This window comes from Ciconia boyciana, chromosome 2, assembly GCF_034638445.1.
Source record: "Ciconia boyciana chromosome 2, ASM3463844v1, whole genome shotgun sequence".
Classification (NCBI taxonomy): domain Eukaryota; kingdom Metazoa; phylum Chordata; class Aves; order Ciconiiformes; family Ciconiidae; genus Ciconia; species Ciconia boyciana.
Window position 1 is genome coordinate 150,847,577 of NC_132935.1, and position 26,532 is coordinate 150,874,108.

At 49.5% G+C, this 26,532-nt stretch overlaps 1 protein-coding gene across 3 annotated transcripts in view; it reads right to left on the minus strand.

The window, feature by feature from the left end:
• Positions 1-20,410, minus strand: part of MKX (mohawk homeobox) — a 48,139-nt gene extending 27,729 nt beyond the window's left edge. The window contains exons 1-5 of one of the 3 annotated variants that reach the window (XM_072851527.1): positions 20,308-20,410; positions 19,808-20,054; positions 17,301-17,460; positions 10,438-10,591; positions 8,877-9,212 (exon numbers count right to left, since the gene is read on the minus strand). In XM_072851527.1, coding sequence (XP_072707628.1) covers positions 8,877-9,212; positions 10,438-10,591; positions 17,301-17,460; positions 19,808-19,989 — 832 coding nt within the window. In that variant the 5' untranslated portion in view covers positions 19,990-20,054; positions 20,308-20,410. Of the gene's footprint in view, positions 1-8,876; positions 9,213-10,437; positions 10,592-17,300; positions 17,461-18,128; positions 18,623-19,807; positions 20,055-20,307 lie in introns of those variants that run through there. The other 2 variants (XM_072851524.1, XM_072851525.1) reach the window with 2 other exon arrangements.
• Positions 20,411-26,532: the final 6,122 nt, after the last annotated feature.

The following is a 26,532-nucleotide window of genomic DNA, read 5'->3' on the forward strand; positions in this document are numbered from 1 at the left end:
CATTGTTATGTTTCTGGTATTCACATTATGGACAAATGACCTAAAAATTTTCAGTTAAACACATAAAGGAGTTTTTTTAAGTTACAGAATGACTTTCAAAAACCACAAACCTGCAAAGGGAAATAGGATTTGCTGGATCAGATAAGATTACTAGTCTTTCTGGTCAGGCACGTTCAGTGTATAGCTTTTTAGAAAAGAAAATTAAAATGAGAAGAAGTGATGGTGAATGAAACTAATTTTGCAGTTTGATACTGAATCAGTTTTGAAGATATTTTAAGAAGAATCCAATCAATCAAAAATCCCACTCAAAAGAAAACAATCTGGTCTTTTTATTTCCCTATTTTTTTCTGTTACGATCAATAGATAAATTCTACTGTTCGCATGAGTGTGAATACAATTTCTTACGCTACCTGGGAGTGATCAAACCCTGCTTTGGAGCAAGACCCGGCAGAGTTTCAAGCGTTTGCCACCTACATAAAAATACTGCCACGGTAAGAAAAACGCATGTGCCTGTGCAGGTAAGCCAACACAGAAAACCCCAAAACATTTTCTTTATTTACAGCTGTATGACTGAATACAAACAAGCTGCTTTCCACTAGTCTCACCCCAGGCATAAAATATTTCAAACTCCAGGACTACTGAGAAGCTCACAGTTTTATTCAGCAGTCATCATCCTCCAAATTTACAAGCCTAACTCAGATGGTTATTACTGGGATGTACCTGCTTAAATCCCTTCCACAGATGGGAGAACGAACACTGCCCATGCCAAGTTTCAGTCTGGATTGAATTTTTACAGCTGGGTCATAAATTTGTGCATTAAAAGGGTTCTAATGGAAACACAGATACAGCCTTAACTACAGCAACATGAACAGCAGCACTGTAACACTGCACGGGGGACAGTCCGCGCTACAAGCAGAATCTACCAGGACGTTACCCAAAGTCGCGTTATTTCTCCCCAGCAGCAGAAGGAGGCTGGGACACACAGGAACCCCACGCCAGGTATGAAGTTTCAATTCAGACATTTTTCCAGAAAGAAGTGAAACTTTTATGGGCTCACCATTCCTTTAAATTTACTGCTGCAGAATGTGAAAAGTCCAGCCCTCATCCCCCTCCTGCTACTACCCCGTCCCGCCTGCGCCTGACTTTCCTGTACCCCGTCCCCTCCTGGTCACACTTTGCTGCACTGCACATAGATTAGTGTGTGTTAGTAAGTGTCACTGAAGACAGTGGTTACTCGTGAAGGAGATGATAGATTTTATATCTAGCAGTAGATATACTACTAGATATAAAACTAGATATACTACTGATTTTATATCAAGTAGTTCACTGGCCAAAAAGGTAGGGTTTTGTCCCTGTAATTTCTCTTTCTCCTCCATGCAGGTGCCACGGGCAGATGTCTCGGTGCAGGGGCAGAGCCAGCTGGAGATCCACGTGAGCCCCGAGGAGCAGAATGGGCACATTTCAGTGTCAGAGCCTGCGCAAGGCTTGCTTGCAACCCAGTGCCAGGGTGATCCGCCTCCAGCCACGGCTTTGCACTCAAAAGCACTTTCCAATCAGTGATATATAAAGCTAAGTGTGTGATTTCAAAGCCACTCCTGATGGAGTGACAGCACACGTCTCTGCGTTTCTGTCTTTGCAAATACTCTTGTGTTTTGTTCCTCTTTTTCCCTCTTTCATGTTTAAAATCATGCCATATTTTTCATGTTCATTGGCCTACCTCCCCTCTGTGGCACAAACAGCTGATAATCACATTTTGCTGCTGGGTTTCCCCGGTAGGAGAGACAGCAGACATACCCTCCTTCATGCCCCCAGAAGCGTATCGGGGGAAAGCTGCAGTAGCAGGGTCCCTCTGCATGCACACCAACGTAGCGCAGGGCGGCCAGGCTACGAGGACGACCCACGGGATGCAAACCCGTGCTCCTGCCCGATGCCGCACCACTCCATCCCCAGCTGCTGCACCAGGGCTGCAGCGCCCAGGGCTTTCTGCTGCTCCGCTCCAGCTGCTGCATCTCCCCGTTACCTCACCCCGTTATCTCCCCCGAACCCCCCTCTGCCCCCCTCGTTTGAGCAGTGCTTCCTTTTGCAACGCATGCAACCGCTCACCGTGGCAGTGGCTGCAGCTGGATGGTGTTTGCAAGGCTGAGGGTCCCCTGAACGGGTGCAAAAGCCACGCCAGCTGATGTGCTGCAAGGCAGCATGGAAGCCTGATGTTTCTGCTGTAAGAGATCTGCACAGAAATTTGGCTACCGGGAAAATGCTGCTCAGGCAGTAGACAGGGAGAAGGAATCACATCCATTTCACTAAATCAGTTTTCCCAAGCTGTAGTTTCACACAGTCTTTAAATACTCCTTAAATTAACTGCTAATTTTCTTACTAATTTCCCTATTATATTCATTACTAGCCATGCAGTCTACAGCTAAAACTGGAAAACAGTCTGATTTATGATCATGTGCTTTTCCATGCACATAATTTCCTGAAACATTCACATTTGGGCTGGTCCCAGGTTTTAAGACCAAGCATAATTCTGAAGACATTTTGAACAATGGGAAAACGGGGATAAATACTTCTTTCTCTTTGAACACACACCTTCACTAAATGAATGAGGCCCGAGGCTTGCCAGGGAACAGCCCTTGCCGAGGCCTGGAGCATTGGCTAACTCTAAAGAGGAGTATTAAAATATATAGTTGTTAGAGATTGGTGACAGCACCATACATTTTTCCTGCTGTGTCTGACAGAGGTCTTGGGCAAGCGCAGGGGTCTGCTGCTTTTTTGGCCGCTGCTGCGAATATTTGCATTGGGGAAATTTTAATGGTCTCAGAGAAACAGAGGCGGGCTGCTGTACCGGCACAGGCAGCAGCAACCTGTGGCCATGGAAACATGGCTGATCCCCTGATTTTTTTGGTGTCTCTGATTTTTTGGTCAGATGTTGTAATCTTTTCCATTTCAAATCATCCATGCAATAACATCTCATTCTCTGCGATGATAAAGCTGTCAGGAGTCCTGAGACGTGCTGCCCTGAAGCAAGCTGACTTGAAGAAAATCCTCTGCAGCCAAACAACTGGCTCCAGCTAGTTTTTACTGAAGTACGCAGAAAATTTGCCATGACATCAACAGAAGCAAAACCAGCAGAGATGCACATGCACCTCCTCTGCTCCGTGGTGTCTCCACAGCAATTACACCTGAATTATATCCACAAACATGCTGCTATTAGAAGCACATCTGACCTGCACATAGCCCAATCTCCAGAATCTTTAATATTTTGGGTTTAAAAAAAAAAAAAGCCCCAAACATTCATAGCCATTTGCATCTGAAAACAAACAGATAAAACAAGGACGCACAGTGTTTGCACCCAGCACCTGTGAGAAAACAAGTACTCTCTTTTCCCACAAAACCGACCATTAAAAGCAGAGAGTGGAGAGAAATGGCTCAGAAAAATGAACACTGCCAGGAGCGCCGCTTCCCCTCCCGGCGGGGCTGGCTCCAGGCAAAGCTCTCCCCTGCCCACTGGCAGCCCCTGGGTGCCCAGGCTTTTGGGAGGGTGCTCTGCCCCCGGCGCCATCCATGCTCCCAGCCCACCCAGTGCTCTCTTCCTCCGTTCCCCCACCTGAGAGAGGTTGAAACTGCTGCCTTTCCACAAAAAAGATTCCGTTTTGATCAAGCACTGTTTTCCAGGGTCATGTGGAAATAATCCGGACCCATTCCCCTTGCAGCTCAAACACTGAGAAACCAAGAAACTAAAGGGAATTGAAAAACAGCTTATTTGATCTTTGCTGTTCAAATTGAAAGACATGCAAAAAGTGAACAACCAACTTACTTAACTAGCGGGGAGTGGGCAGGATCTTTAAAATTCTCAAGCTTGGGCTATCACATCTGGTATATTAAACCTGACACTGTCCCTGTAGTAAAGCCGTTTCCTTTTAATCTTTCTTTACAAAAAACAACAGAACAGCAAATTAAACGCAATCCTCTCCTCAATTCTCAATTCCGTGCTATTTCAGTGTTGACGAATCAGGTCATGTAATAATAAAATTCCTGCAGAAATATGATCTTAACTGTGTAACCTTCAAATTGCAGTTATGCTGCTGTGTGCATTTAATACTGTACTTGACATTCCCCTTTTCCATTTCACTTCTGGATGACATTAGGATTTGCAACAAGGACCTCCTTCAGCTGTCCCAGGTTACCATTTATTTTAAAGTATCCCCAAGGTCACCAGCACCGTTTAGATCAAACTTGCAAAAGTCACTGGTACTAGCGGTTTTTGCGGGTCCCTCGAGTTGTTTCTGAAAACAGGTTCCATTGTGTTGATATTATGCTTTTAAATTTTATAGCTCATTTTTAAATTACATGTTAATTTCTAAAAATGTTAAATGCAAGGAAAAGTTGGCAAGGACCACACAAAATCACAGCACTGTTCTGCAGCTTGTGTGTGTCTCTCTATAGTACTTATGTGCATGGCTATACCCTTACATTTAAGTGCTCTGTATGAATGTGGGCCTAATCCTGCAGCGTGCCGAGGGTCTCATCAGAGGTGCTCAGTGTGCTGCAATAAATGACCCAGGATCATGCTTTATAAATCACAAACTTTGCAGGATCCGAATGAAAGAAAGAAAGGAAGGCGAGAGGAAAGAAAAAGGCAGGAGTAATGAAAACATCAGAAACAGAGCACACTCCTGAGTATAAACGTCTAAAAATAGAGATCAAACATCTTCAAAAATCAACCAGTCATTCAAGAGGTTTTTTAAAAGCCACCCTCCTTTCCAGGCCTGCAAGTCTTTAGTTTCCTCACTATTTTTATTTGTTCTGGCTTTTCTACTGTGCTAAGTAACATATAAAGTGAAATCAATGAAAATCTGCCTACAGAAAGAAGTTAGAAAACTCCCTGTCCTGCCATTTCGTCTCTCTTTCTCTCATCTTAAGTTTTGCTTTTGTTCACCAAACGCAGCTCACCAGACAGCGATATCCCAGCAAGTTGGGAATTTTCATTTCCTTCTGTGATAACGATGCAGAACGTTTTGTTCCCGCAGGTGACTGACAATAGGGTACTCGCAGAGCAGTGCAGCGTGATTACAGAAAAAGTCAGCATTTTAGTGATCTGTAAACCAAAGACCGACGTTGCCGCTTTAGATTTACGTCCAGCCTCACTATAAACATTATTAGATCTTTTCCTTATAGATTTCTGGAGCGCTTGTTGCAGTCGGACTGGTTGTTTCTGCGTGTGTTTGTACAACAAATACAGATAGGCAAGTCTGGTTTTAGTTATTCCTGTCACACAGCAAACTTGCTGTGAATGACAGCGTGCCAAGGAGTTAATGAAAACTTGTTCTCCAACATGGGTTTTTAACAAAACAAAAACACTGAACCAAGTCTTTCAGTGGTCAGTTTAAGACACATATTTGACCAATTATGTATATTTATATATTATACCTGCACTAGGATTAATCTGAACTGAAATTTTCAGCCTTAAGTGAACACATACGCGTATGTCACGTTATATACATAAGCACATCAGCTTACGACAGAAACGCTTACATATGTGACATATCTGAGTACGGTTGCACTCTTTCCTGGCTGCTCCATTCTCCCTGCACTGGCCGCCCGCGCTGCCTCCCGTGGCGGCTCCCCGGCTCCCCGGCCACGCAACCGGAGCGGGACGGAGCGGCCGGTGGAGGTGGCAGCCCGGGCACGGCACCTGCGAGGGACCCGGCTCGGGGTTTGCTGCTCCCGCCCCAGCCCTGAAGCCGCTTCCCACCAGCTCGCACTAATCCTGCAGAGGTATAAAGCGAGGCCGCCCTCCTGACAGTCGGTTATAAAGGTTATATAGCCTGTCCTTGGTCTTTACACGGGATTTCCCAGTTGCATGAAGCTAGAGTAGCATATGGTCCCGTGTTTATATGCATGTTAATGACTGAAATGGGAAACTGTACAACCCGTTTTCCTTATAAACTTTAAACTGCAATTTCTTGGTTTTGTCATTGGACGCTGCACTCGTACCCTGTTAATTTGGCGCAGGCTGTTGAGGCGCATGTGGTCGTGCTGACCCTGGGCACTGGGCGAGCGAAGTTGCTCCGGACACACTGATGTACCTGAAATTGGGGTCCAGCCCATAACATGAACCAGATGCAGTGAGTAAGCTTTCTACTCACGATCTGCTACGATAAGTTGCTTTTCCAGGGAAGCACAATAAAGAATTTGCTTCAACACCAATGACTGCCTGCTGCTAGGAGCACAGCAACCTTGCTAAACGTTTCTCAAAAACAAAATGTCAATCAGTTTTCACTCTGTGCTTTTTGAAATACTACTCAAAATGTCTTCATAAACTAACACATCTAGGAGGGACTTCACAATTCTGCTTCAACCCCTTTGTGTTAAAAATTAGCTGTTTCACTTCACAAAAAATTGCAGCAGGGAGCTCCTTATAAGTGGTGATACCTCACTTAAAAATACACTTGCTGCTTTCAGGAAGGCATGAGTGGCACAGTCAGCCATACCCTGGTATTTTGCTTAACCAAAATGGATTGCAGCTATTTCTGAGAACACAGACACAGGTCTGCTACATGACTGCACTGAGAACTGCCATCCCAGGTAGTCAAATTACAGAAAAAAGACATTTAAAAAAAAAAAAATGTCCTTATTTATCTCTTCCTATCTAACAATCATTTGGATAATTTCGTCTATTTGTAAATAGATTTTGTGAATGGATGACAACTTGAAAATATCTCCTTTGTTCGTGAAGGGCTCAATTCCTGCACGTTATAACATCATCAGAAAATCATTAATGGGACTATAATCTTGTAGCTGAAAAAAGCCTACTTGTACCTATTATTTCCTGAATGTGCACACATATATAGGAAGGATATACCAAATAATACGGTGTGTGCACAGGATCTTTTCCTTTCTATCAGCAGGCTACTGCCTGTCTGCTTTGGAAGTTTAAAAAGAATAAAACTATATCATGAGAGCTGCTAGTATGTTCTCATCAAAGGCCATAGCACTTCAAAACATTAACAAAGATATTTAAGAACTGACTTAAATATGATCTCAAGAGGAGTTCCAGGAATGTCAGTTATGAACTTTAAGGACAAATATACTGGTTTTTAGTCATTCCAGCCCAGCTTGTGAACTCACACAGTTACAGTGTGCCTCTCTCAGCCTTCTCATTAAAGACCGTATTTTTTAGTGCAGCTTGAAACTTGGCAAGAAGAACTTAATCCAGTAGCAAATTTATTACAATTTTTTAAAAGTCATTGTGTCCATTTTTAAGTTATGGTATAAAAGTACAGAAAAAACAGAAGTTTACGTATCTGAGCTGCTGCATCTGTTCTTGAGTAACTTTTCACTTAAAAATAAAACTTGGCAGACAATATGCCCATAATGCGGACCAAATGCATTTGGTATGTTGAAAAAAAAAGCTAAATGAACAGAGAGAGTTAATTTTGAAACTTACGCATTGCGCATGCACTATTCTTGCTCCCCACGAGAACCCGTTCCTCTGTGGGGCCCCCACTCCCCCCTCAGTCATCCCCTGATGACCTGCAGGCACCAACGTCCTCCTACCTCCTACCTCCTACCTACTCCTACCAGAGCATTCAGCCTCCCGAAATCCTTGTGGCCCCACCACAGGGACAAAAAAATCACACGGAATGGGCCAGGAAAGAGAGAGCAAAGGTTGCAAACCTGAGAGGTTACAAAGACGAGGCACACCTGAACCTGCCTGCCAGGGAAGCCAAGGGGAACCAAGTACAACATCCAAATCTATATTAATTTTAGTGCAAAGCCCTCCAGTACCTTTCATCAATATTCATCCATCCCAAAAGCGATGCTGCCCACAGGGTGGTCCCTGGCAGAATAACCCCCCGAGAAAGGCCCCGGGACAACACGAAGGGCTGCTGCGATGGGTAGAAACCCTGAGATGCTGGCGGAGACCTCCAGAGCTTGGGATGCAAAACTTCTTTTTTTTGCAAAGACAAGGGGACAGCCTTTGCCTTACATCCCCAAAGAAATACAGAACAAGCTTCACAAGAGAAGCCTTCTAGCACTCCCTGCCCACAGGGACCTGAGTAGGTCCTGATCTTGCCCTGATTTACAGCAATTTACTGGCATGAACCAGGCAACCCCATGTGCCTTCCTCTGACCGGTAACACAAGGGATTATATAAATCATGCTTTTATGCTTTTATTGATAAGATTAAAATAATAAATTATGTGTAACCCTTCAAAAAAACCATTAAGCCAAGATATTTAATGGCCAAGTCTGTGGCCCCTTAGCTCAGTGCGCCGTGTCTGGAGAGTGATGCAGAAATTGGTCTAAACTAATCCCTGCATTCCTAAGAGATGCATGAGCACCAAAAGGCCATGCCCTGGAGCAGGCGCTCTGAGGACAGAAAAGATGCTGCACAAGAGGGGAGGGTGTTCATGTGCGCTCCATTGGGGGGCATACAGCTCATGTAAGGGCCACAAACAGCCACCTTAAAATTTCAAAGCCCTCCTTGTCCTCCCAGCTGGGGCCATGGAGTACTTCAGACCTGCTCTAGTCCTCCCTTACTGTAACAGAATGCTCAAGATCTTTCTCCTTCTTTAGGCTTGTCTTAGCGTGACAAAAATGGCCTCTAAGTGTCAATTCAAAAATCAGCCCCATAGCTCCATTCAAAAAGCAAACCAGCTTCATTAGCGGTCAATAACAGCATGTAACTTCAATACTGCTGATAGGACTTCTCCAGTGAATGAGAGGGTGGACAGGAGTTAAGCACTCTCATACAAGAGGACGGACAGGAGTGATCTACTCTCATAAAAGGCACAATCAGGTGACACTCATTCCAGGTGACACCATCCACCAAAGCCGGCTGTATGAGAAATGATACAGAAAGAATCCCTTACCTGTCCGGTAGACAAAATTGCCTTCTGTCTCTGATGATGACGGAGACACCAATTCCTCCTCAAATTCATTGGAACTAAATGAACCAGAGTGATTCCTTTGCCTTGTTTTTTCCATCATAGCTGCATTAGTAGCCATGACATGTCTCAATGAGTCATTTAGGTAACGATTCAATAAGCTGCTTTTGTATTTGGGGGGTGACACGTAATCCTCATTGGCACTTGTTTCTGGTCTCACTCCTGTTTTTATTACTGAACTTTCAGTTTTAATCACAGTGTGATGAACTGGTTTGTTATATCCCCCTTCATTCATATGGTTTCTTGGAGGATTTTCTCCATCTGAAAACAAAGGAAGAGAGATACAGTATTGCATCGTATACCTAATATTTAACAAGACGCTTTCTCTACATGTTTTAAATTGTTATAAATATAACTAAACCTAGACAAGTAATTTTAGACTTCAGCATTAGACAATGATTTTCATTTTCTTCTGTTCACACATTGCTCACAGTAGTTCCCAGGGTTCTCAGATGTTCCAGCTATTCCAAATTAATTAACTATAGAAAACAGTGTCTGGGTCTAATTTGTTCATGAGCAATACAAGGCAGGTAGGAAAAAACTGCGACATGCCCTAAATCAATGATAAAGATTTCAAAATCTCGGTGAATAAGCTGAATTCTTACTGTCATAACTTGAAATGTGCTTCTCCTGAGTACTATGACATATTTAAGCGTATTTGCTTGAACTGGACTCTTTTAATTGCCCTGCAACCAATCTTTTAAAGGGAAGTGCAAACCAAAGAAATGTGAGTACAAACTGAAATCAGAACAAAGAGAATTGAAGCTGAGTACAAATTGAAACATATTCTTCTAAAAATTCACAGATACATTTCTGACAATGTTCTGCAGCATTTGTTCCTGTCGATGTATCTCCATGTCACAATTGACTAAAAAAAGTACCCACAGACATAATTAACACAAATGTTCTATTAAAAAATATAGGGTGCTACTTAAAAAAATTCCTACATGTGTTCATTTGGATAAGAAAGAGAATTTCAGTGCACCTTTTAAGGAAAATGTTTGCTGGTAAAATACATGAAATAAATAACAGTAATATTCAGTTTACCATATAATAAGCCCCACTGAAGTTAATCAGATTCTCTTGTTAATGATGTGATATTGCTATAGCCCTTCCATCAAGGAAAGTACCAGTCAAGAGATTTCTCATTTCCTTAAACCAACAAATGTAATCAATTTTTTTCTTTAATGCACATCAAAGCAATAGGCTTGTAGAATCTAATGAACTAACAATTATCTTTCTAGTAACACTGCTATATGAAACAGGCAAATAACATGCAACCAGCCTGTCACCCTGATTAACCTACACCATCCTGCTTTGCAAGGCTGCATAGCAGTTGGGAGCCAAAACTGGCACCTAATTCACAAAAAGTAAAGGTGGATCTACTGAGGGCGTTTTGTGAGAAATTAGAGCTAATGCAGGGTATTTGATACTTTATAAATATATTTTAATCAGTTTAAAATTGATTAAAAGAGTGTCAACAAACCTTCAGAGCATGAGTCATCACTGCTCACGCTGAGTCGTTCAGCATTTCCTTGAACGTACTTGTTGTACAGTTTTATTCGTAAAGCCCAGCTAAGGTCTGGTTGCCTGACAGTATTCTTCAGGCGACGTCTTGCATTGGCAAACCAGTTTGATACCTGCATACAAATGAATGTATTAGTTTCCCTTGAAAATGATGCAAATAAACAAATCTAACCCATGTAGTTTTGATGAGGTTTATGTATATCCTAATAAAATGGCAAACAAGGGAAATGTGAACAGCAGTCCATGAAACTATCAACGAGCAGAGCAGGAACCTCAGACAAGAAGGCAGGTTCAGGCTTTCCACCCTTTCCAAGTGTTAGCAAACCCTCATTGTTAACAAGGTTTTAATTAAGGTGTCCCAAAACAGTAACTTTATATCCATCTTTCTTTTTTTTTAAAGATAATGCCCTGAACTTTCAATACAAATCTTCGCCATATTACTAACTTCCTAAATGACAACTAATAGCTCATGTTAGGTAATTTGCCTTTGACGTTTATGTAGGCTACAATAAGGCTGTTGAATAGGAAAAGCCATTCTGAATTTGGTTATATAAAAGCCCTAATTCTCCCTCGTGCCTTATGAGTACTCTGACAGCTAGTGGGTATCGGGGAAGTCTTACACAGAATATAATCTGCTTTGAGTCACTGCAGAAATCAACTATTTGCTCTACAGAGCAGAAGCTTTTATGAACTCTTTCTGTTACGGAAACCCTAAAAAGCAGTGAAGATGCAGATTCCTCACACAGGGACTAGTAAACAAGACTGGCTTGTCTTTGTTCTTAGCTGCAGAGCATTTCCTAGTTTGACATTGCAAAACGGATACATGCTAGTATCCTTCTGGCATACAGGGTCACCACAAAGTCAGGCTCAAACACAAGGATTTCACAGTGCTTTAGGTACCAAAGCAGCAAAAGGCCACGGTATAGTCTTCTGTGCCAGCACTGCTAATCAAACCACCAAATGGGATGCGTGTACTTGCAGTGACTTTGCATGAAAGCATACCTCAGAAAATGCTGGCCTTGATTCTACTGTAACTTAAAAATATATAAAATAGGAAATACTCATACTGATAGAGTGACCTTACCATAACCTTACTACGAGCAAGAGCAGAGGCAAGCTACCTACACTCTAACAATATTTGTTTAATGATAAATCAGGTCTTAAAAATGCTATTTACTCCTTGCAGGAGTAAGTGTATTTTGACATGACCTCTGCAAGAAGGAGGCAGAGTAGCATTACTTGCAAAGGAGAATGTGAAGAATGTCAGGAGACGCTATAGCCCCACTCACATCTTTGTGTTGTGAAAGTGCACACAGAGGAAGCCGAGACTACTGCGGTCATATTCTGACCTGGGAACAATCATACCATTTAATTTATGTTAACCTGCAAAGCAAGTTAACACATATTTTATCAATACATGCAACCCCACCTACTAGAGAGCCAAACTGTAGACCTCAGTGTTGGATTTTAGCCCTAGTTTTGTCATGTGTCTATTGTAGTTAAGGTTGTATAAACTGCACAGAAGTATTTGGCCAATTATTCTGGATTGATAATATCTTCTAGGGTGATTATGAGAAAAATAAACGCTATCTGCTTAAAGGAAAAACAAAACTTCGGTTCAGAGTCCCACCCAGAACTTAGCAGTGGCACCTTAAGCCTATCACTTTGATTTTACTTAAAAGCACATTTACTTGAAACAGGGTTCCACCAAAAATACTCCGATGCCAAACACATAACTTTACAAACCATGTAGTTTGCTATGACAGGTTAGAAGACCAAAACTGCAGCTGGCAGAGAAGAGTAAGTAATTTTCATTCTCTTCCAAGGCTACTTGTTTATATTCATCATATTGACACAGCAATCATTATAGTAAACCAGAAAGGGTGGGCTGGAATCCATCCACTTTCTAACACCATTAACAAACTCACTCCAGACTGCTCAGCTGAAGCTGTGGTCACCTGGCTGCTGCATGATTTAGTGTAACTCTATAATCAAGTATGTAACAACAGAGATGGATCAATCCAGGGTCCCACTGAATATTATAGCAGTTACTGCAACATCTTACAAAACTGACAGCTTTCCAACATCTCACTAGAAAGAGGTTCATTATGCGCCATTTCATTACATATTGAAATATTTCATCAGTGAAGTGCCATCTACAGAAAAGAAAGATAGGGTAGTATTAGTGTGACTCATACATAAAAGCAATTAAATTTAGCAGGAGTGATTTTTGCATGGTACTCTTGGTTTATTTTGGGCTCATTCTTCCCATGCCAAAGCTTCGCTTTCTGCATATCAATATGAGAAGATGAGTCATATTTTAAGTCTTCTGTTATGAGAGGAGGAAATAGTAGTATTTGATCATTATGAAAGAACCTTAAGTCAGCATTTACAAGAGGAGCTTTCTGCTAAAGCACAAAACAGCAAACTGTCACTCCAGAAACTCTTCTCCCAAATGCAATTACAACAAGGCCCGTTACAGCTGAAGGCAAATCCACTGAAGAGATTTTTAAGTTAGGTCTACAGTGTGGTGTCTTGGGGTGCTTTCCTGCTCTCAGGCACTGGTGTACGTTGCTGGAAAATCTTGATCTTTAAGACATCAAGAGATTCAACATCTCTCACACTCTTCAGTCCTGGACAACCTCGAGGTGTGTGGACTGGAAGAGGCTGCATGGCCACAGGCTGTACCAGACAGCAAGCTCACCCTGAGCTCCATCCACCTGCTGGGTTATTACAGGCTGTTCCTGGCTCCTTTAAAGCCCAGGACACTTTTCTCACTAATTTCAAGCAGCCTCAAATGTTACCTTGTGTATCCATGTGGTCTTTAAAAAGCTGCATGCCTACTGCTGTAGGTCCCACCCACTACAAGTGCCTCTTAGCACCACACTTACTTAAGCTACTACAAAAAGACACAACCTAAGCTGCCAAAAGCCAGCCATCCTTTACGATGGCCCCAAGTTACACTACTGTGACCACCAAAAAGAATTAAAAAAACCAGAACAATGATTTACATACAAGCCAGTGGGAAAATCTTTGTCTCAGAAACCTCCCAAAGAACTAAGTATCTTGAAAAAATGCATGATGAAACTCACTACCCATGTAAAGTAACAATCATGTAGTTCTTCAAGAAGTAAAAAGACAAAACCCAAGGAGAACGATAATAGATGTGCTTTCCAGCATTCATATTTTACAGCAGCTCAGCCATTTCCAAAGAGCATCAGGTACTTATATCAGCATCATGAAATACCGACCCTCTGGCTTTGCTTCTGAAGAGACTCTTCAATTTTATTGTAATTTGTGCTGCTTCACTGCTTAAGAGTGGCCCAAGTTTCAGAAAGGGAACAGAACTCAAGCGATTCTCCTCCTCCAGTAATCCAGATATGCCTTTATGAATCTGAATACTATTAAATCTGTAGCAGCACATGACCAATACATTAATCCTAGTATTGCAAAAACCTTCTCTTCAACAATACGGCCATTCATATTTCTTTCTGGAAGGAATATACAGCCATTTTTCTTTTTTATTTCAGAAGAATGTCTAAACCAAAATTTAAAATAAAATAAATCAAGCACTGTGGTAATAATACAAATGAAAATGTAGCATATTAATAGTATATTAATAGGACAAATTATTGGATTCTGAATTGGAATCTAATTGGAGTAAAACATAAAATGCCTTTTCAAACTATATTGCTTTTTTGGTTTCCTGCTTTGGCAGTTGGGGAACTAAAACACTTTGGACTGTTGGACCGAAAGCTGCAATAACATTTGCCTCGAGGACTCCCGAAGACCTTGTTGGCCTGCTCAGGAATAAGTCAGCCCAGAATTTGCCCCAGGTTTTGCTACTACTTATTAAGAAACAAGATGATTTATGATTCCTGCGAAATACTACCTCCTTGAAAAAGTTTGACTTTCCTTCTGCAGTGCTGTCGGACATGCAGCTGGATGCTGTCCCACTGCGCCTAGGAACAGGGGATTAGCTGAAGTATTAGTGAGGTAGAATAAATGAATTTAAAATAGGCCAACTGCGTGACAGCAAAACTAATAATAAAGTTGTGGAAGATGCAGATACTGTCCTAATAATAACACTAGAAAACCAGGCTGGATGTTCACCTCCTTGTCTCACAGAAGGATTGGTTTTATCTATGCCACAGTCCTGCAAAAGCTCCTTTGGATAGATGGTACACACTGGAATAAGGTTCATTAGATGAAAGAAAAGCACATGGAAATTAGTTACAGCTATATTATCAATATTACTGTGACGAACATCATCTTCCAGGCAGCTGCTGAAGACCTTTTCCAAGGTTGGCAGTCAGATGAAAAAAACCCAACCATTCATTCCCTAAACGGCATTTTGGTGGAAACTCAAAGGGATTTTCAACAGTATCTTTTGCCTTCCCAAGGGCTTCCAACGACAAGGCGTCAGCACATGAGGGACGCTGGGACGAGGTAATAGCTGTCAGCAGACAACAGCCTCCACAGGATTGGAAAGCTGTGGGGGCAAGTGTATGGTCCCACCAAGAGCAAACACCGCGGGACAGCACTGAGAAATGGAAGAAGAGTTGGAAATATGAGACAGGGCAGCAAACGTGAAGGTGTGTAATCCGGAGAAACCATCATGCACTCATTCCTGGTTCTCCAGCGATGTCTGGTGTTACTAGATTAGAAAAGCAATCACAGGAGACCCTGGTTGATGCTTTTGCAAAGTGCCTCTCCTGGGACAGAAGCAAAGCTTTCTAACAGACACCGAAGCCCAGTCCTGGGCCTGCTCTTGGTCATACCACTCAGCAGAAAGAGCACAGCCTTGGGGGAAGCTATTTCAGATGTACCCAGTGTGACTGAGATCACAGCCTGGCGCTTTCTCTCTCGCTCTCAGAGAAGAAGAATTTTGATCTGGATTACAGCCTTGTTCTTTCTGGGCATCTGAAAAGTAGATGTGGGGTGTGTATTGTTTTTTTCTTCTAGGCTCAAGAATTACTGCTGGTGCCAGCCACATGTATTTACCTCTCGTACAGATGCTATCGTATTCCTGGATTAAAAGAGCATTGCACCCAAATGATGGAAGAAACATCTGGGGTTTCTTTTTGATGGTGTGCTTCTGTAAATGAAGATAGATGTGCTGGTTTGCACAGCTCTTTCAAATATTACAGTTCATAGGAATAAGGCTGGTCAAATTCAGCTGCAGCGTAAATCCAGCAAAGTCACAAGGGTCTAACAGAGATAAATGTAGCCCTCCATGATTCTTTTTAATTTTATTCTACACCTTACATAGATCGTAAAACTCTATGGAGAAGTGGCCATGGCCCACTTGATGCTTTTATAGAGGCTAACACAGCATAGCCCCATCAGGATTCATCAAAGCTGCCACAAGAGAAATACCGCAAAAACCCACCAGTTTTTTTCCCTTATCTGTTCATTCTGAGGCATTTATAAAAGAACAGGAGAAGAACTCCTCAAGATGTCATTAACATGAAAGTCTCCCAACATGTATTCTGGATTAATGTTTTAAATCTCATGTAAAAATACAGGAATATTCTAAAAGCCATAGTCCAATAAACTACTCCTATTGAATTGTGGCATTGAATGGATAGTGTTTATGTAATCGTATTTTCAAAAGTCTGAGCAAACCTTTCATGTATATTTTTTAAAAGCAAGATAAGTTGTTTTAACTATATCTTCCAGTTATAACTGGCATTTTCTGAGACAGTAATATTATTTTTGTCAAAGCTATAGTGTTTTTTCTAGTGCAATAGTTTCACAGTGAGGTACAAAAGCGTAGAAGTTTCCCATTTTGCTGTTATTAGGACCGAACTCAAAATAATAATGCTGAATTACCACCTTCTTTTTCTAATGCTTCATGTTATTTTGATATCTGCACATCCCTCGCAAAGTGACACATAATGTGTTAGGCAGAGTGCTGAGGACGCGATCCTGCAAACACGTTTCATTTTATGCACCTAGCAGTGGCTCCCAGTAAGGAAATTAGATTATTCACAACGCATAAATCTTTGCAGCATCCAGACCTGAGATAGCATCACTCAGCAACCGAGAGCATTTAACCACATATTTCAATAGAGTGCCAGATGGCAAAGAGAACAAAGAAGTAAGATTTATAAACATTTGCAGCCAACTTTATACCTCTTACTGCAACACAACCGCCAGTCATTTCAGGGGAGTTTTACCTGAGAGCAAAACAATTACTCCCCAAGTCTAATTACGCTGTCATGATAATTCCTGCAAGACTGTGGAGCACAGTCACCGCACGCTGAGCCGCTGCACGCAGTGTGCATGGTAACACGAACGTCTGTGCAACAGGTGATGATTATTATCAGAACAATAAAACTGTGTCCATTCTAGCCCGTTTTCAAAAGGGAAAAGAGCAGCCCCCTACAACTTCCTCAACAACTCCTACTCTGTGCTGCAATCTCCCATCACTGATTTTTTCTTACCTAAAGATTTTTAAAGACTAAACAAAAATATTTCCACTGTGTTTATGAATGAGATTAAAGGATGAGGACATCTTTTCCTGGGAGGGAAAGCAGACACCTTTTGCCGATTGCCTTTAGCACTTCCCGGGCCAGGATAGCCCAGATGTGGGAATTCCTGTCTGGGGGATACAGTCCTGCTGGAGGGGAGCCCTGGGGAGGGAAGGATGAGCACAGGAGCCCTGGCCTTGCTGGCTGCACGGATGCCTTCCCCGATGCCCAGCGTTGCCCCTTGCTCGGCTCACAGAGGGGCTTTGGCTAATGGCCGACCCTGTCCCTCCCGTCCATGAAACGCCCCAGAGCAGCCGCCGCAGGTGGGAGAAGGGGGATCCCTTACCTGCACCAGGGTCATCTGGGAGCCGAGGGCCAGCAGGATCTTCTCGGTCTTGGTGGGGTAGGGGTTGTCGCGGTGCTTGTAGAGCCACTGCTTGAGCGGCCGCGCCATGTCCTGCAGCGCCTGCCGCTTGTGCCGCACCTTCCCGCCGCTCTGCCGCGCCCTGCCGCGGAGAAGGGGCGCTCAGGAGGGCGGCGGGGCGCCGAGCTCCCCTGCGCGGCCGCCGCCGCGGGTGCGGGAGGCGCGCAGGGACGCGCTCCGGCCGCGGGGCGCCCAGCCCGGGGGCAGCCTGCTCGGGGGTGCCCCGACCCTGCCGGGGCCTGTCCCTGCCCGCGGCGGTGCGCCCTGCCGGGGGGAGCCGAGCCCCGTGCCCGCGGGGTGCTCGGGGGCCTTCCACGGCCGCAACCCTCGCCCCGGGCCGGCTGCTCAGGGGAAGGCGATGCCCGCAGCTCCCCGAGACTCCCCGGTCGAGGGCCCGGGGGAGCGGACCGAGAGGGGAGGGCTCGGGGCCGGCTTCTCCCGCCCCGGGCGCTGGCCGTGATGATGCCGCGGGCCCGGGCGGCTCCACGGCGCGGACTTCAGCGGGGTCAGGGCTCCGCCGGTGCGGAGTTTGAGCGTCCCGACGCTTTCGGTGCTCGGCATCTGCCAGGCGTGCGGTCGGTCTGTTCCCAGAGGGGCTTTCCAGAGGGGCCCGAGCCCGCCTCGCACGGCTCCGGCCGCGCACCCCAGTGCGGCGCAGCCGGGAGAACAGGGCTGCAGTGCGGGCTGCCCCCGCGGCCAACCGAGCCTGCCCCCCGCCCGAATTTATTTGCCAGTTATATTCGGAGATACCCGCGGCATCGCGCACCTCCCGGGTCGTCTCCCTGCTCGGAGCCGGCGGCGAGGAGTGCTCTCGGGGGAGCAGGCGTGCCGCTCCCCAACGCCGCCGGCAGCGACGCGAAGCAGCCCCCAAAGCCCCACGCCTGCCGGGGAAAACGGTGAAACCGGGGGGAATGAAACTCAGCTCCCCTTAAAAAAAATTTAAAAATGAAAAGGTGTTTGTTTGTAAAAAACGGTCGAAAATAAAAAGCGAGTGAAAAAAACTCAGAATCAGAAGGGGTAATCAGAAGGAAAGCCCAGAGGCAGGCTGGGGCCGGTGCGCGCCCGGCGGGCAGCGCTGTGCGGGGCGGCGCGGAGGCTCCGGGAGGCGGCGGCTCCCGGCGGCGGCGGCAGGGGGCGCCACGGGGCCGTGCCGCGCCGAGCCGGGCCGTGCCGCGCCGAGCCGGGCCGAGCCGTGCCATGCCGGGCCGAGCCGGGCCGTGCCGGGCCGAGCAGTGCCGGGCCGAGCCGTGCCGGGCCGAGCCGTGCCGTGCCGGGCCGGGCCGAGCCGGGCCGTGCCGGGCCGAGCAGTGCCGGGCCGAGCCGGGCCATGTCGGGCCGGGTCGTGCCGAGCAGTGCCGGGCGGTGCCGAGCCGAGCCGTGCCAGGCCGTGCCGAGCCGTGCCGCGCCATGCCGAGCTCCGGGCGCTGCTTCGTCCAGGGCTCCCTCGGCAACCCCGCTCCGCCGCGATCGGCTGCTAATAACATTTCGATGAAACATAACCTGCGTCCTACCAACCAGCACCGCCGTTAGAAGTACGAGCTGATGCAATCGTTAAGGTGGAAATTCGGCAGTAAAAACAGCTCCTCGGGATTTTTCGGTTTCGGTGCCTCCTGACTGTGCTCCTTAGTCTGTACGCTGTAAAGCTGACCCGGAATGTCTGGTCCGCGCTCGCCAGTTCAACACTGCGAGCTAGGGCTGACAACCCGCCGGAGCTAACACGTCCTCTCATCACCTCCTATTTCACCTGTTCCAGCACAAAAAAAATCATCCGCAGACGGCTCAGCCTCAGCTGCCTTTTTAGCAAAACCGATCCTAACATCACCCTACCCAGCGCTTGACTGGCAGCGACCTAGTCCGTTTTAAATCCCATCCCACGGTATGCACCGACAACGCCGCTCCTTCCCGTCCGCTCGCTCAGCGCGCCGCAAGCCAGCCGGGACGGCGGAACAAGTGCCGGGGGCCGCGCAGCGCCCGCCCGCCTCAGCCCCGGCCGCGAACCGGCTGCCCCGGCCCCGCCGGCGGGGTCGGTCCCGCGGCCGCCCCGTCCCGCAGGTTTCAAACGTTCCGCCTCTGTTTTGGGGGTTGTAATTACGTGAAGCGCCCGACCAAACCGGACGAGCCCCGGTTTCCCCGGTTTGTTTTTGTTTGGAGGCAGAGAGGGGGAGGTCGGACACCGCAGGACAGGAGCGCTCTGTCTGGCACATTCCAGCCCAATCGCAGCCTCTGCATCACCTATTACCGGAATTTCCCACCGTAGCTGTGGAACGGGAGTCCCAGAGAGTACGGACCCGGGGCCGCGGGGGAGGACCCATCTAGAAACCCATCTCGCAACCCCAAACCGGCTACGCGGCGGCCGGGAGGGCCGGCAGCGGCGCGCAGGGCCGCCCCGCGGAGCCGGTGCGCGGCGCGGAGACGAGCGCACGGCATACCCCGTCCGCCGGTTGCGCAGGCTGAGGCTCTCCTTGATGGACGGGCTGTCCGGGAGCAGCACCTCGGCGTGGTGCGGCCCCTCCACTACCCCCACGTAGGGCCGGCCGCTCCGCTCCCGCTCCTTGGCGTCCTCCTCGAAAAGCACCTGGCCGCTGAGCTTGCTGAAGACGATGGTGTTCATGGTGGGGGGCTGGGGGCCGCCGTCGGGCTGGCCGCCGGCTCCGAGGTGCGGGGGCTCGCTCTGCGCTGCGGGGAGGCGGCAGCGGTCACCGGGCAGCCGCGCCGAACCGCCGAGACCCGCCCGGCGCGACCGGCGGGGGGGCAGCGCGGAGGCACCGGGCGCCGCCTGCCCACCCACGGCGGGGGGGCGGGGGGGGGGTGCAGCCCGCCCCTCCCACGGCCCGGCCCGCTCCCACGGCCCCCCCACCCGAGCCCGGTCCGCTCCCGCGGCCCCTTCGGCCCGGCCCGCTCCCACGGCCCGGCCCGCTCCCACTCGCACCTCGCCGCCAGCCTCCGCCGCGCTCCGCGCTCCGGGTCGCAATAGTTCGGAGCGCGGGTTTTCTGTTGGGTTTGGTGCTCCTCGCTCGCTCGCTCGCTCCCGCTCTCTCTCTCCTTTTTTTTCCCCTTTCCCTTCCCCTCCCCTCCCCCGGAATGATTTTCCCCTTCCCCCTCCCCAAACGGGGAGGGAAACAAATTGTTTTTAACGACCACCAAATGCGCAGAGCCGGCGCCCGGAGGCACAGCCGCCGCGCAGCCACTCACGCTGTCGGGACTGCCGCTCCCCGTCCCCGGGGGGGGCACCGCCGGCCCGGAGACCCCGGCAGCCCCGGCAAGGGCACGGGCCCCGCCCGGGCAGCGCGGCGTGGGGGGCGGTGCGTGGAGGGGCGGTAGGAGCCCAGCGAGGGGCAGCCGAGGGGACGGCAGTGCACGGCTGGGCAGTCTCCGGTGCGCACGGGGGGGTCCCCCGGGGAAGGCGGCTGAGGACACCGGCTGGCCTCACGCTGCCCGCGGGAGAGACCCCCGTCGGGGGCGCGGGGCACAGCCGGCGCGGCGGCGGCCGTGCTGGCAGTCGCAGCCCTGCGCCGCTCATTAACGCCGGCGTTTAATGAAGCCAGACCAGGAAACATCCCCTCCGCCCCTCTTCTCCGTCTCCTCTTGTCCCCCCCCTTTACAGGCCTTATAAATTAGACCGCAGCCCAAGCCGGGAGACAGCCCGCTCCCCTAAGCATCCTCGGCGCGGCCGGCGCGCTCCCGCGGAGAGGCGATGCTCGGTCGCCGGCGAGGTCTGCGGGTGCCGCCGGCCCGCTCCCACCGATGTGCCCCGGCCCCCCCGGCTCCCCCTGCCCCGCCGCTCCACACCCCCCGCACCCCCCGCCGCCCTGCGGCGCAGCCAGCCCGGCCCCGGTCCCGGCCCCGCCGGGCTTAACATTTCGGTTACTGTGCGCAGAAACGAAGAAGATGGCCACAGTCAATATTTACAAGGATGTAATTCAGACGTTATTTGACCGCCGCGGGTGAACGGGGAGCAGCCGTCTGCGCCCGCGGGCCCGGCGGGACGTGCGCGGCGCGGACCCCCGGGCGCGCAACCCCCGCGCCCTCCACGGCACCTCGCTTCCCCGTGGGCTCCCTGTCCCCGTCATTGTCCCCGCAAGCGTGACCCCAGAGGACCTGAGCCTGCACAGCCGCTACCGGCTTTATCCCTTCCCCTCCCCATCACCCTGGCCTCGTCCCCTCCCGCCCTCCCGGGCCGGAGAGGCACCGCGGAGGGGGTACGCGGTGCTCCGCGGCCCTCGGCGCTGGGGCGGCTGGCAAAGGCTGGCTGGGGGCCGCCGCCCTCCCGGCCCCGGAGCCGCGGCGGGGGCAGGTACCTGCTGCGGGCGCGGCCTCTCCGGTCCGCGGCGGGGCACGGCGGCGGCGGCTCCTGCCCCCGGGCACCCCCACCCGCCCGCCGTGTCCCCTGTCCCGGGCTCTGTCGCACGGTCCCTGCCCCGCCGTGGGGTGCTTTCTGCGACCTGCCCCCCCCGCACCCCTCCCTCACGGGCGCGTGACGTCACGGCCGCTCTCTGCGACATCACACAGCCACACGCGCTGGGGAAGGGGGTCCCTGGAAGAGGGGCGACCTGGCGTCGGGGATCACCGACCCCATTGCAATTTCTCCGGTTGCTGAAGGGGACCAGGAGGGAGGTTGGGGAAGGGCAATGTGCTGCAGACGCCCCATCGTTCAGGGAGAAAAATCGCTAGCCCCAGGGTGGGAAAAAAACCCACAAACAACTTGCTGCCCGTCCCCGGCTGGGAAAAGAAACGATAGAAACTATTGTAAATGAGCGTGGGAGTGCTTCTGCGCAGCCTGTGCACCCCACGCTTCCACGGGCCTGTGGGCAAAGCCCGGTTCGAGGCTCCCCCACAGTACCTGCCCTGGCCAGAGCACTCAGAAACAGCTGGGGGGAAGGGGGACACACGGGGACACTGTGGGACGAGTGTCTCATGTTAGTCTGTGCTAACATGCTTATTAGGGGCTTGCTGCAAAACACGCAGCTCCAATCATTGCCATGCCCAGCTGAACTGTTTATGGCCTGGGAAGTATTGTTATAATTATATTACAGCAAAAGGAGACTGAGAAAGTGACAGGCTTGATCAAAAACAACCTCCTGAGGGCTCCTGCTCACTCCAGCGAAATGGGAAGGTGATCTCAACCGTTTGCAGCCTCATAGAAGCATTTGCCCTGTTGTCTTCCCATTCCCCTCTCCCAGCCCCTCTGGCACGGCAGGGGTGACCCCTCTGGCAAGGCAGGCGCACGCTCTGGCCCCCAGCTCCCGAGGGGAGGCACGGATGGGACACGGCACGTTTCTGCGGGCCCTGCAGGCTGAGGCAGCCTCTGGAGCCGGGTCAGTCCATGCACTGGCAGGGCACAGAGCAGGTGCCCTCAGAAGAGCCTCCCCTCCTGCCTGCCCACCGTGGTGGGATGGATGCTCATTCCCTGCATGGTGGCTCAGGAGGAACCGGGAAGGCAAAGATAATCCTCCTCTGTGTCTTCTGATGATGGTGCCACTTGGGCATGGGCTCGGGGATCATAGTGTGCACTTGCAGGGTAGGTGGCTGTCCTCAAAGACATCCGTGGTCCCCAGGAGAGGTGGGGGTGTGCACTGCCCACCTGCCTGCCTGTCAGAGCCGGGCAGGGCATGGGCAGCCAGGGCAGCGGGTTGCTGAGGGCCTAGCAGATCCCACTTCTGCACCCAGAATAAATCACAGCAACAAGAGCTGAGGGCAGAAATCAGCATTTGGAAAGCGGCTCTGGAAAAAACCAAAAGTCTATGCAGGGCAGGCACTGCCAAGCGCGGCAAGGCAGCGGCAGGAGCAGTTGGCACCGCGGCGCCTTATAAGCCTCTAAAGCAGTGAGATCTCCCAAATCATCACATGTAAATCTCACACACACCCGCCCCCTCCATATTTTATTACTTAGATCACGGTTGAAAAGCTTAAATGAAAACAGGGTTTCTATTTCCAGAGCTTGTTTAACATCGTGAATGTGATACAAATTGTGGGCTTCATGTTTTTAATTAAGGTTACGTACCCAGCCGTGCACGGAAAAGTAAGTCAATAGCTGCTGGCCGCATACCGCGGCCCGCAGCCGGCTCCCCTGAGGATGGTGCAGCGCCAGCTGATGGGAGCACCGGGGCTCCCATGCATCCCGCAGTGGGGCATGGGCCTGGGGTGCAGGGGGAGTTGGGGCACCTGGGGCTGGAGCTGTAAGAAGCTCCTTGCTGGTCCTTGCAACACCCCTCTCCCAGCCCTTGCCCACGTGCCCAGCCGCAGACAGCCGGCAGGCTGGGCTGGCATGCCAGAAAGTGGCAGCAAGGCACCTTTCCAAGGGATATCGTGCAGAAAGAGCCTAAAAGTGGTGCTCTGGGGCCTAATCTGTCTTACTGGAGGAGCCAGGAAAAAATCAACCATGCTGTCAGGCTGAGAGGACAATTTGCTCCCGTCTGTGAGTGATGGAGCTGCCCAGTGCCAGCCCCACTCCAGCCAGTGGAGGGGCTGCAGCCCCAGCCTGGCTGTCCGAGGTGGGTGGCCACCTTGCCGAGCCTGGCTGGCACTGCCGGGGCAGGCTGGAGCGCTGCTGTGCCTGTTCCCCCTTCCCTGGCCAGGAGCAGGGGGCAATCTGAAGCCAGTTTGGTAGAGCCCTGTCTACGCTCCTAAATACAGTCCTTGTTTCTGGTTTGCACTCCCAGCAAAATGTTGCTTTTGTCCTTTGCTTCATGCTCTGGTTACTTTTTACATGCTTTCAGCGTATATTTCCTTGGTGTTGCATTCTCACAGCTCCCTCCTCCAGCTGCAGATTCCTTCACAGTAAACATATATGTTTGAAATTCAAAGAATTTCCTCACATCCCTGGTACACTCTGTGTTATGGCATGCTGGATGGCTAAATAACTACGGCCATGTATGTCGAAGGGCCTGAGAAGTCAGGTAGGTGAGAAATTGTTTAGGATTATGCAAAATGAGGTGTTACCTACACTGCAAAATAGCCACACTCACAGGGAGAGCAGCTGCAGAGAGCTGTTGCCATCTATGGCAGCAGCTGGGTCAGCGCTGAGCAAAGTCCTGAGGAACATGTAGACAAGGATGAACCTGCTTCACCAAGTTGGCTGAAATGGTGCCTCAAGGGGTTTGCTCTGCTTCTGCGGGCAGCCAGAGCTGGCAGAGCTGCAGCCTTAGCAGGGGCTCTTCCTGCTCAGCCTGGCAGCCCCCAAAGCACTGGAATGAAATAAAGTAGAGGTGAAGTTGAATGTCATAACATGGGGTGTTAAATATAATTCTAAGGAAGTAAGAAGAACTGTCCCCTTTGAACGTTTTGCAGGACCGATGCCTAGAATAGCCCCTGACTTAGAGCAAGGTGGGCTCAGTGCTCCATCCTTGGGAGCAGCAGGGTCATCATACTGGGCATACAACATCTAAGGGGGGAGATAATTACGTTGGTCTACTGGAAAGCAAAGATAGGCTCTGAAGTTGCCACCTAATTACAGGCCTTTTTGCATGCAAAGAGCTATGGAGAAATGAGCTTTGGAAGGTTTCTCAACAGCAGTGAAGGAGCACCTGAAAGATAAAATGTGTGCTTATTTCTCTTTACAGGTGTTTGGTTTGGAGGAGTTGGTAAGAGGGTGAGCTGAAATAGAAACGTGTGTGCAGGAAGCAAACGCACCAACATCATATGTGACCATCCCTAAAGCAGCTCTGCTGGTGGTGCTGTGGCTGGTGGTGCTGGTGGTGCTGCGGCAGGTAATACTGTCAAACCACAGGGCCAAAGACTGTGGGGAGCAAGGAGGGCAACAACAGCAAGAAGGTGAAATGAGGAAGTTGTCAAGAGGACACCCTGAAGCCTGGCAGATGTGACCATTAACCAAACCCTGGTTTCACTTCCAGGTCCAGCAAGACTAGACTGAAGCAAAATGATAGACTGTAGCTCCAGCATAGCACTCAGCGTAACTCAGATATTTCCTTACCATTTACATCCAGGCAAGGTGTTCATTAAGGGAGCTGGTCTGCTGTCTGCAGGCCGCTGAATGCTGCAGAAAGGTGGACCAGACTTCCCCTGATGAGAAAGCCGAAAACAAGGACGGCACCAGACTCTACAAATGTTGCAGACGACCTTGTGTGAAGGTCCAGCTCTTGTCTTCCACAAAACAGGAAGGGTTGCATGTTATTTGTGTTTAGAGAAGAGTAGACTGAGGGCACGGGCTGGGTGGTAGAGCAGGCTCACATGTTACAAGACATATTTTGTCATCTGTCATCTGAGCATAGCTGAGCTCAGCGATGAAACCCAGGGCCTGGGTTATGGCATGGCAAGGGGAAGTGGCCAGGGGGCTTCAGCTGCAGGAAGAGCTTAACCATGAAGCTGTGCCTTGAACCCAGCCTTACACATGGCAGTCAGGCGTGGGGGGAGCGAGGCCACTCTGGAGGCAGGGAGCTGGGCGAGCAAACGTGGGGAGGGGGCAGGTGCCTCTGGGAGCTGCATCAGGCAGTGCTGTCCCCTGTTTCTGCTGAGAAGCAAGGGGCCCTGTGGGGTGGCATCCCCGGTGACACCCTCAAACTCTGGAAAAAGCACTGGGATTAGTGGTGGCAAAAGCCCCAGACAAACCACAGACCAAAAAAACCCCCAACCCATAGCTGTTGCTTCATCTAGGAGTGTGGAGGACCCAGTTCTGTTCTGCATCTTCTTGATGTGTTTTGTCCTTAGAATTAATAAACAAAAACATAACAAGATCTCCAACCAAGGGCTAGATCTCAGTTCTTTTTACTTCCATGTGAACTCCCCCCAAAGAGTCAGAAAAACAAGCTCCTGACTGGTGCTCAGGGGCTTTATTTTTTCTCACCGCTCTGTTCCACCTCCATTTTTTATTGCATTTTTTGGATTTCCATCCCCTGGGCCATGTAAAACAAAGCACCTTCCATAGGGCCTCTGCTGCACTTCGGCTACTGCATGCAGTGGACGTGGGGAGGAGGAGGACCGCGGTGTTTGTAAGAGCCGTGTTTTCCCAGTGTCCCTTACCTCAAGCTCTGCTGGGGCTCTGTGACCAGCCACGAGGGCAAAAGGGCTCCAGAGAGGAGCTGGATGCTTTTCCTGGGAATGACAACGCTGTGTAATGCTGTGTTAATTAGGTGGAAACACGGTTAGCAGGAGAGGCTGTGCAGTTTGGTCTGGGACAGAGTCGGTGGCTCAAGACCAG